This window comes from Myxocyprinus asiaticus, chromosome 50 (genome assembly GCF_019703515.2).
Source record: "Myxocyprinus asiaticus isolate MX2 ecotype Aquarium Trade chromosome 50, UBuf_Myxa_2, whole genome shotgun sequence".
Classification (NCBI taxonomy): Eukaryota; Metazoa; Chordata; class Actinopteri; order Cypriniformes; family Catostomidae; genus Myxocyprinus; species Myxocyprinus asiaticus.
In genome coordinates, this window is record NC_059393.1 from 15,015,733 (window position 1) to 15,027,915 (window position 12,183).

A 12,183-nucleotide genomic window follows, 5' to 3' on the forward strand; every position below is an offset into this window, starting at 1 on the left:
TATAAACTCACCCATTTTTTTGTTGTTCCTTTCTTTACACATAATAAGATATTTTAAAGAATTTCACAATCACTTATTTTCATTGTAATACAGTCGCTTTGTATGATGAAAAGACTAACTTGTTATTCACTCTCAAATCAAATCATTGATCAACTCATGTAAACAGAGCCCAAATTAAATGTGGCGGCACGTTAGTATCATCAAACCTCATTGGTTCTTGCGCATCTCATGACTGAACGTCATGACACAAAAGGTTTAAATGTTAGTGATGTGTTGCCATATTTGATTTGGGATCTGTGTACATGTGTTGGTCATTGATTTGATGTAAGATTAGAACATATTGGAGTTTCATGTTGTTAGCTTAGCAGCATGCTAATGTCAAATTTGTGGAGAACCGCAAGTTGGACTGCTCATTCAACTGTAAGTGCTATGTACACCAAGAAAGTTGTTCCTTGTGCTTAAATTGTACTTGTTTTGTGTTATTGTTAATTCATCATATATTCTGGTCACAGAACAATGCCCACATTCGCGTATGAAGTATGTCCGAGCAGGGACTATAAACAGTTCAAGGAATGAAAACAAACAAAAAATTTTGTTTTTAGTTCCTCTGTCAGAGAAGGTATACTGCTCACCTGCACACCTAAAGAACATATAGTTTGAAAAGCCGAGAACGTTCTTTATCAGATTCAGTACATACTCGCAGCTAGCGCATTTGTTTCTAAGAATGGAAGCATGTCTCCACCATCATGCCTCTGATCATTTGTATGTTAGATTAAGCACTGCACTATGAGCAAACTGTAAAAAATACTTCTGAATCATGATTTCTTTCTAATTTCAGACATTTGTAGGCATAAATGTGGGACTACTAAATTTTACTAACGTTATTGCGTGCACTGAGTGCTATCATTTGTCTTGGCTTACCAGCTGTCTTTGATGCCTATTGAGTCCTTCTTATTCCTCAACCAGAACATGATATGAGCTTCTATCACCTGTGAGCTTTTCTATCCTTCCTGTGGGCTGGATCCTACCATCAGCGTTAAGCTCTTCGAAACTGTCACATCACAATGATACTGTAGATTCAAAACATTATAACAGCATGCAGCTGGTGCATAGCCTGCACGTGTGGTCAGTTCGGCTGATGCTGCTTGTTGAACGAGTCCGGTCTCCTGGGCTCTGGGAAGAATGGTGCAGAGGCGCCATCTAATTCATCACTGTGGCGTGTGGCAAGCAAACAATCGCAAAAAAGCTTAGCAACAGGAAATAGCACAAATGAAATTAAAGAGTTCTCCATGGCCCACTGGAATTCCCTCAGATCATAGCAGTAGTAGGCTTGAGTATAGGATTGGGAACCTTTACATGCAACACAAACCTGAGTCACACTCTGTCATGCTGTTAGCGAAGTTCGCAAGATGAACGGTAGATCTTCTTCTTCGCATAGCAAGATCTTTGTTTTAGGCCCTGGTTTTAGACCTGGTATTGAGATGCGTTTTGGGCGATTTGATCACAAGTGGTTAAACGTGACACATCGCTGTTTACACCTGGTAGTATAAAGCGTTTCTGATTTTGTGATTACATACATAACTTACCTTGTCATTGTAATACTGTATGTTTATGAACCACCAAAAAAGTCAAAATTCACAAAAATATTGGTGCGCCTTTTCTCAGAATAATAGCCTACTTAATCCACTGTAATCCAAGTATCTGAAATAAAGTACTCTAGATTAGATTAATAGATAGTAAATGGGTTCAATACAAGTTAAGCTCAATCGACAGCATTTGTGTCATTATGTTAATTATCAGAACATTATTTGCGACTCTTTCCTTACTTTTCTTTAAAACAAGTGAAAATCGAGGTTACAGTGAGGCACTTACAATGGAAGAGAATGGGGTCCATTTTTGGAGGGTATAAATGCAGAAATGTGAAGCTTATAATTTTATAAAAGCACTTTACATTAGTTCTTCTGTTTAAACTTGTGTATTTGAGCTGCAAAATTGTTTAAATTTAAATTTGTGTGGTATTACGGTGGTACGTCGTCATGGTAACAAAGTTGTAAAATTGGACTCATCTTTGCACAGAAAAGGCTATTAAGCGATTTTATCACACTAAAATCATGTTAACAAGCATATTGTTCATGACTTGTGGCTATAATTTTGAAACAGTGAATATTTTAATGTTTACAGATTGGTCCCATTCACCTTTTTTTCACAGTTCACAATTTTCTGGGTTTTTTTTAAAAGAAAAGGAGGGATGAGTCTAAATTAATTTTTGTGGTAATCAGCATTATTCTGAATTTGTATTGAACCAGATCAAGAAAAGACTTTCCAATTTTGTGTGCAACATGAATCAGACGGTCAGCGAATTGACTGTGGGCGGCCTGAGACTGTGGATTTGAGTCTGAGACTAGGTGAACAGTGCTCCAGTCTATTTGAATCCACTAGTTGCTCAGTCATATTCCTTTAAGGACTTTTCTATAGGGTCTTTTTCACCAGATTGCAATTGAGGCATGCTGTTTCCATGACAACCTTGCTCTATGTCCAGCATTTTTCATGACTACAGATTGAAATGATATCCTATGGGAATTGTTTGCCAGTATATACTGATGCACGGACATAGCTAGGGAACATTTAAAGGCTTAAGATCAAGAACTTAACCCATATGTTTCATTGTAAGCTTGTAACTGTCAACTGTTAAAGCGTTTTATTGTTTGAATTTACAAAATGTGGGAAATTGTAGACATTTAAACAACTCTGTTTGGCAGTTATATCAACATACAATGTTCTCTCTGTGTTCATTTCCTTGGCTCAGCAGGCCTCAGCTCACCTCCCACAAACATCACTACATCAGCGGTCCCTAGCATCGTCACTCCAATCGTCAACGGCTTTACCAGCATCCCTCACCAGCCTAATGGACACCATGCAGTAGAGGCTGTTTACACCAATGGTCTGTCCCCCTACTCCACCCAAAGCCCCACGGCTGCCGACACCCTACAGCAGGCCTTCACCGGGGTGCAGCAATATACAGGTTAGCTTCACAAACAGCTAATAAACAACTACATGAATGTAAGCTTCGTTCATTTACATGAATAAACAAATATGTACACTCACTGACGTTTTTCAGTTGTAACCTCTATTCTAGAGGTAGACCGATATATCGGTTTTACCGATTAATCGGTGCCAATAGTTGTTTTTTGTAACTATCAGTTATTGACAAAAATCTATGCTGATAATTGATAGTCCATGGTGTGTCTAGGGCTTGTTTATAGTTAAAAGTCCCACATTATGCACCAAAACTTAATTATTGATGGCATTTTGGTTGAACAGTAAACTACATCTGGGATTTTATTAATTTTGGACTCTTTGTATTTTTATAAAAGAATTTTAGCATATGATTTTAAAAACTATCGGCCGATTAATCAGTTATCAGCCATTTTCACCACCTTAGTTAGGTATTGGCAAAAATACATCATCTGTTGACCTTATTCTATTCAGTGGTATAGTCTTAAACCAGCCTAAGCTGGTTTGCTGGTCTTAGTTGGTCTCCCAGGCTGATTTTAGTGGGGTTTTGTGTGGAGCGCTCCTATTGTTTTGTTGTTTTTGTTTGTTTGTCCTGTGTTTAGTAATCTTTTTCCAGTCAGTTTTACCAGAGACGAACTGTTGAACATTCGACAGCTTATACCAGACAGTCTTTTCCCGCATTTTTGAATATTCAGACGTTTTGCTAGACATTTTAGTTGGAGGCGTGGCTTTGTTGTTCAGGAGATGCAGGCGAGGAAGACGAGCCGGTGCGCTGGTCAAACTCAGACGGCGGGGCTTTCGAACAACGCTGCCGGGCATTCATCTTGCGAATCTCCACTCTCTTCCTAACAAAACGGACAAACTACATCTCCTCACCCGCACAAACAAGGACTTTTCAACCTCTGCTGCCTTGTGCTTCACAGAAACTTGGCTGAGTGAAGCCATTCTGGACAGCGCGTTACATCTGCCGGGCTTCCAGCTGTTCAGAGCGGATCGCATCGCGGATTTAACGGGAAAAACGAGAGGCGGTGGAATATGCTTTTACGTCATTGAAAGTTGGAAGAGGATGTGCTGTCCTACTTTGGAAGCGCTCTTTATTAACTGTAAGCCTTTCTACTCACCACAGGAGTTTTCCTCGTTTATTCTGGTGAGTGTGTATATCGTGCCAAACGCGTGTTTGAATGCGGTGCTGTAACAGCTGGCTGATCAAATCACAGACACGGAACAACAATACCCGGACTCAGTTATTATGATTCTTGGGGATTTTAACAAAGCAAATCTCACACGTGAACTGCCCAAATACAAACAGCACATCACATGCCCCATCAGAGACAGGAACATACTGATCATTGTTACACAACAATAAAGGATGCATATCACTCTGTCCCTAGAGCAGCTTTGGGACTGTCTGATCACTGTCTGGTTCATCTTCTTCCAACCTACAGGCAGAAATTAAAATCAACCAAGCCAGTAGTAAGGACTGTAAAGAGATGGACCAATGAAGCAGAGCGGGATCTACAAGCCTGCTTCGATTGCACGGATTGGAGTGTTTTTGAGGCTGTAGCCACAGACCTGGACGAGCTCACAGATACTGTTACATCATATATCAGTTTCTGTGAGGATATGTACATTCCCACTAGGACTTATTTAAAGTTCAGCAACGACAAACCGTGGTTTACAGAATAGCTCAGGCAGCTTCGTCAGGCCAAAGAGGATGCTTACAGGGGTGGGGATAAAGTCTTGTACAATCAGGCCAGGAACACACTGAACAAGGAAATGGCTAAAAGAAGATACTCTGAGAAGCTGTAAAACAAGTTTTCAGCTAACAACCCTGCATCAGTGTGGAGTGGCATGAAACAACTCACAAATTACAGGACTCCTACCCCCAACCCTGTGGTGGACCAACAACTGGCTGACGACTGAATGTGTTCTACTGCAGATTTGAAAGTCCCAATCTCACACCCCACACCCACTCTGACCTTCACTTCACACAAACACCAACACCTCCTGCAACCCCCCTCCTCCCCCCTCCTGCTACTCAACCTGCACTTAAGATCTGTGAAGATGATTTGAGCCACGTCTTTCAGAAACAAAATACGAGGAAAGCTTCAGGCCCAGATGGTGTCTCACCAGCGTGTCTTCGATCCTGTGCTAACCAGCTGGCCCCCATCTTCACACAGATCTTCAGTAGATCACTGGAGCAGTGTGAAGTCCCATGCTGCTTCAAACGCTCAATCATTATTCCTGTCCCAAAGAAACCAAAAATCACAGGGCTTAATGACTACAGACCTGTCACCCTGATGTCTGTGGTCATGAAATCATTTGAGAAACTGTTGTTGGCCCACCTGAAGAACATCACTGGACCCTTTCTAGATCTCCTTCAATTTGCTTATCGAGCAAACAGGTCTGTGGATGATGCAGTCAACATGGGATTGAATCATATCCTGCAACATCTGGACAGACCAGGGACATATACAAGGATCCTTTTTGTGGACTTCAGTTCAGCTTTCAACACGATCTCCCCAGCTATACTCCAGAATAAATTACACCAACTCTCTGTTCCCATGTCTATCTGTCAGTGGATTACCAGCTTTCTGACGGACAGGCAGCAGCTTGTGAGACGGGGAAACTCACTTCCAGCACCTGTACAATCAGCACTGGTGCCCCCCAGGGATGTGTGCTCTCCCCACTACTCTTCTCCCTCTACACCAATGACTGCATCGCCAAGGACCCCTCTGTCAAGCTCCTGGAGTTTGCAGATGACACCACTGTCATCGGCCTCATCCGAGATGACGATGAGTCTGCATACAGAAGGGAGATTGAACAGCTGGCTGTCTGGTGCAGTCAAAACAACCTTGAGCTGAACACGCTCAAAACGGTGGAGATGATTGTGGACTTTAGGAGGAACACCCCAACACTGACCCCCTCACCATTCTAAACAGCACTGTGGCAGCAGTGGAGTCATTCAGGTTCCAGGGCACTACCATCTCACAGAACCTGAAGTGGGAGACACACATTGACTCCATTGTGAAAAAGGCCCAGCAGAGGTTGTACTTCCTTCTCCAGCTGAGGAAGTTCAACCTGCCACAGGCGCTGATGATACAGTTCTACTCAGCGGTCATTGAGTCTGTCCTCTGCACTTCAGTAACTGTCTGGTTTGGTTCAGCTACGAAATCAGACATCAGAAGACTACAAAGGACAATTCGGACTGCTGAGAGGATTATTGGTTGCCCCCTGTCCCCCCTTCAAGAACTATACACTTCCAGAGTGAGGAAAAAGGCTGGAAAAATCACTCTGGACCCCACTCATCCTGCCCACTACCTTTTTGAACTGTTGCCTTCTGGCCGACGCTTCAGAGCTCTGAGCACCAGAACCGTCAGGCGCAGGAACAGTTTGTTCCCTCAGGCTATCCATCTCATGAACAGTTAAATTGCCCCATTGAGCAATAACTCTGTGCAATACACAGTTTAGTCTTTTTTTTTATTTATCCAACACATCCAACCTCTTCTGCCATTTCGTTCCTCTGAAAAAAAAAAAAAAACATTTGCGCTGTACATAACAGATAACAGACTTGTATTAGATTGCACTATGTATGTGTATGTGTGTATGTATGTATGTGTGTGTCTGTGTGTGTATGTACGTATGTGTATAACTATTTTTTATTTTGTATTATTATTTATGTCTTGCTGCTGTTTTTGTATTGTTTTTGTATGGTTGTACACTGGAAGCTCCTGTCACCAAGACAAATTCCTTGTATGTGTAAGCATACTTGGCAATAAAGCTGATTCTGATTCTGATTATACGGTTTACATTTTATTTAGTACTAGTGTGTGCTGCTTATATCCTACTGTTTATATTTTGTTTAATACTAGCATGTGCTGTTTATACTGCTCACAGTGTTTAAAACTAGCGTGTACTGTTTAAACCGCTTATATTTTCTTAAATATTATCATGTGCTTATTTAAACAAAATAGAAGCAGTATAAGCAACCTGCTTGTACTTTCATACTAGCGTGTGCTGCTTATACTACTGATACTGCTTACATTTTAATACTAGTGTGTGCTATTTATACTGTGTGCATTTTGTTTAATACTAGCATGTGCTGCTTTTGCTGCTTATATTGTGTTTAATACAAGCGTGTGCCGCTTATACAGCTTATATTTTTTTCAATACTAGCGCGTGCTGCTTATACTGCTTATATTTTGTTCAGTACTAGCGTGTGCCGCTTATACTGCTTATATTTTGTTCAATACTAGCGTGTGCCACTTATACTGCTTATATTTTGTTCAATACTAGCGTGTGCCACTTATACTGCTTATATTTTGTTCAATACTAGCGTGTGCTGCTTATACTGCTTATATTTTGTTCAATACTAGCGTGTACCACTTATACTGCTTATATTTTGTTCAGTACTAGCGTGTGCCATTATACTGCTAGCGTGTGCCGCTTTTACTGCTTATATTTTGTTCAGTAGTAGCGTGTGCCCCTTATACTGCTTATATTTTGTTCAGTACTAGCGTGTGCCGCTTATACTGCTTATAGTTTGTTCAGTACTAGCGTGTACCGCTTATATTTTGTTCAAAACTAGCGTGTGCTGCTAATACTACTTATATTTTGTTCAGTACTAGCGTGTGCCGCTTATACTGCTTATATTTTGTTCAGTACTAGCGTGTGCCGCTTATACTGCTTATATTTTGTTCAGTACTAGCATGTGCCGCTTATACTACTTATATTGTGTTTAATACTAACGTGTGCCGCTTATACAGCTTATATTTTTTTCAATACTAGCGCGTGCTGCTTATACTGCTTATATTTTGTTCAGTACTAGCGTGTGCCGCTTATACTGCTTATATTTTGTTCAATACTAGCGTGTACCACTTATACTGCTTATATTTTGTTCAGTACTAGCGTGTGCCATTATACTGCTAGCGTGTGCCGCTTTTACTGCTTATATTTTGTTCAGTAGTAGCGTGTGCCCCTTATACTGCTTATATTTTGTTCAGTACTAGCGTGTGCCGCTTATACTGCTTATAGTTTGTTCAGTACTAGCGTGTACCGCTTATATTTTGTTCAAAACTAGCGTGTGCTGCTAATACTACTTATATTTTGTTCAGTACTAGCGTGTGCCGCTTATACTGCTTATATTTTGTTCAGTACTAGCGTGTGCCGCTTATACTGCTTATATTTTGTTCAGTACTAGCATGTGCCGCTTATACTACTTATATTTTGTTCAATACTAACGTGTGCCGCTTATACTGCATATTTTTTTCAATACTAGCATGTGCCAATTATGCTGCTTATATTTTGTTCAGTACTAGCGTGTGCCACTTATACTGCTTATATTTTGTTCAGTACTAGCGTGTGCTGCTTATACTGCTTATATTTTTTTCAGTACTAGCGTGTGCTGTTTATACTGCTTATATTTTGTTCAGTAGTAGCGTGTGCCGCTTATACTGCTTATATTTTGTTTAATACTAGCGTGTGCTGCCTATACTGCTTATATTTTTGTAACCCTTGTGCGTCAATTAAAAAAAAGTTGCTCAAAGGTCCTTAGAGGACAAAAATGTCTGCATCAAAAACTGCCATTATAATATTATATATTAGTATTATTTTCCACTTTCAATGAGTTCAATGAGATTTTTTAACCAACATCAGTCCTGATCATAACTACCAAATATTCATTCATTTTTAGGATTTTAACCCTTTAAATGCCAGATTGTTTATATAATGCTACTGTTGTTTTTGTATGAAAAAAACAAACAAACAAACAAACAAAAAAATATATATATATATATATTTTCCATATACCAAATGCTAAAGTGATTTTTTTTTTTTTTTTTTGGATTATCAGTCTGGGATATGTCAGTGATTAGCAACAATATTGATTTTGATGCATTATTATTTTTTGTGCAGTGTCACATTTAAAAAAAAAAAAAAACTCACACTCAGTACCTTAGAGGACAAAAATATCCACTTCAGTAACTGCCATAAAAATATTATATAGTAATATTATTTTCCACTTTCACTGACTTATCATAACTACCAAATATTCATACATTTTCAGGATTTTAACCCTTTAAATGCCAGTTTGTTTACAAAATGCCTCTGTTGTTTTTTACACACATACACACACACACACACACACACACATACACACACACACACACACACACACACACACACACACACACATTTCTCAATACATACAAAACACACTCTGACATCCATACCAACACACCCACACAATTTTAGCAGCATCATTTATTCAATTGGCCTGCAGTTCTTTATAATACATCAAACAGAAAATAGGAAAAAAGCATGTATTTGCTCCATAGGCTAAACATGAGAAAAATGGCGCCATCTGGTGGAAAATATAAAAAAATACAATTTTGAAGCCAGGACTATATCATAGAATTCTTGATTTTATGCTTTAATGGCACTGGGATCAAACATTGCCATTTTAATGAGTTTCAATGGGGACATTTTTGTCCTGAAGGTCCTGAGTGTAACTATTTTGTGTACACAGTGTATTATAGATATATATTTTGTTTAATACTGGCATGTGCTGCTTATACTGCTTATATTTTGTTTAATACTAGCATGTGCCGCTTATATAGCTTATATTTTGTTTAATACTAGCATGTGCCACTTATACTGCTTATATTTTGTTTAATACTAGCATGTGTTGCTTATACTGCTTGTATTGTGTTTAATACAGCGTCCGCTGCTGATACTGCTTATATGTTGTTCAATACTGTGCATGTTAAAAATGCATGGTTGTCTTTGACCATCCATGCGTCAGTTTGTTGAGTTTTCATTTTTCAACGCTGAAGTGTTGTGCCGGTAATGAGTCGAGTAGCCTTGTTCAATGCTGTATCACATAAATCCAGCCTGCCTGCTCACACAAATGTATGCTTAAACACACAGCCATCTACCCAGCAGCCACACTGACCCCTATTGGCCAAAGTTTGCCACAGCCACCACAAGTCATTCAACAACAGCAGCAGAGAGAAGGTGAGGGTGAGAGATTTTTATTTGTTTTTTATATTGGCTGAATGGGATATGAAAAAGTATTTTTTTTTAAATTACACTCTTCGCCTTTAACATTACAAGAAAGTAAAGATATTACAACATTGTAAGCATGGCATTTAGAAACAAGTGAGGGCTACTGCATGAAATTAATTATTATTTTTATATATTTAAATTTTTGCATTTAGAAATTGGTGTCTAGGGTGTCTGTTTTGTCTTGAAAGGACAAAATATACAAAAATGGCACAATGGAATGAACAATGGAATTGTTAACTTAAATGTTAACAACTTGAATTGGAACTTAAAATGGAATGTTTATCATAGTGAGATGGTATCAACATGTTTGTGTTGCAGGACCAGAGGGCTGCAACCTCTTCATCTACCATCTACCACAGGAATTCGGCGATAATGAGCTCATGCAGATGTTCCTTCCATTTGGGACAGTCATCTCCTCCAAGGTCTTCATGGACAGAGCCACCAACCAGAGCAAATGTTTTGGTGAGGCATCAACGTACACTTTGATTTCTGCATACGTTCCTGATACACTTGCTGACTGTAATGCCATTAGCATTGAATGTACATTCACCAAACCGCTCATGGAGAGAAAACCTGTTGTTATCAGACATGAGTAATGTTGTTACTAGTTGTCGATCAATATGGATTTTTTTAATGGCTGATGCCAATATCTAGAGAGCAGAGTGACCGATGACCGATACCTCTGTACTATGTAACGATACACAAATTTCACTATACGATACGATGCAAAGCCTCACTATACGATACAGCACTTTTTTTTTTTTTTTAAGTTTCGCTCAAACATATTCAAGGACTCAACATAAATGTCTTTTAAATCATAAATGACACAACAGTGTCTGACAATGGAAACAAAAAGTAGAGCTCTATAATAAAGCAACTTAAACAGAACTGCATTTATTTAGTTTGATTGTAATGAGAAAAACTCTTATGAACTCACATTTTTCATGATTTTCTTTAGAAAAATACTCATCGTTTCAAAGCAGCTTTATAGAAAATCATGCCTTTATGTCTTAAAGACGCCAGAGAGTGAGCTAAAGTGACTGTAGCTAGGAAAAACTTCTTTCAATGTTATTTAATGGTGAAAAAACTAAAAACTAGAGAGGAACCTGACCTCTGGTTTTACATTATGTACAAAATCCAATATTATTTAGCGGCTTGAGCAAAAACCGATCAGCACACATAGGCCTTTTTTTTTTTTACCCTCTTCCCCTGGTTTCACGTTGCATGTAAACTTTAACGGTGTTATTACCGGCTTATAACATGTGTGCAAGTGTTGTACTCATACCTGTTTACATTTCGACGACAAAACCAGAGAATAATAAGTCTCGTGTAATTACGGGTTTCTTAGGTTGTCCGATTTTTGAATAAGCTTGTTTTTGTTACTTATGAGCATCTTGCTCCATGTTTCTGGGACAAGTGCAACTTTGCTGCTGCTGTTTCTGCATCGCAAATCCACCGATATGTGCGGTGATGTCGGTGTAAATAAAACAACATGTTTCATGTACCGTAGCACCGGGACAAGACACCGTTGTTTGGCAAATTCGACAAGCTGTAACACTACAATCTACCATCAATTTTCTCGCCTATGTACTGTAGATCTGTTGCTCTGTTGTCCTATGAGCACTCAGCGCCGCCTCTCCGGGGAGGAGACTGTTCTGCAGCTCTCAATGTTGCGCTGCATGGTTTTAATTACACTATAATGTGTTTATTTATGTATCATACGATACATATGGTATTATATAGTTGGCGTCGTATCGTATGATACAATACGATACGATATTTTTTACACCCCTACTCTGTACAAATTACAGTACTTGCTATTATTAAATTGCACAAATCTTTATCAGATTTATATCAATTAAATCTGCATAAATAAACAAAAAATACATCATTGCTGTATCAGTAGTCTCTTTTAATCTCTTTCCCCTTCTCTCTATTCATGTAATTTCCTATCTATTCTGTCCGATCTCATTATCTCTAATAATAACAATCAATATTTTTATCAGTAAAGGCACCAAAAAATAAAAAATAAAAACTCGATGATTACAACAAAGTAAATGTGACCCAGAGCAGTGAAAGTCTATACAACAAGTATTGCTTAGG

General features: G+C 38.8%; 1 protein-coding gene across 5 annotated transcripts in view; it reads left to right on the forward strand.

Moving 5' to 3' along the window:
• Positions 1-12,183, forward strand: part of LOC127438641 (CUGBP Elav-like family member 5) — a 284,871-nt gene that overhangs the window by 262,950 nt on the left and 9,738 nt on the right. For 4 of the 5 annotated variants that reach the window (XM_051694351.1, XM_051694354.1, XM_051694352.1 and 1 more), the window contains exons 8-10: positions 2,810-3,022; positions 9,943-10,029; positions 10,399-10,542. In XM_051694351.1, coding sequence (XP_051550311.1) covers positions 2,810-3,022; positions 9,943-10,029; positions 10,399-10,542 — 444 coding nt within the window. Of the gene's footprint in view, positions 1-2,806; positions 3,023-9,942; positions 10,030-10,398; positions 10,543-12,183 lie in introns of all 5 variants that reach the window. The other variant, XM_051694353.1, reaches the window with a different exon arrangement.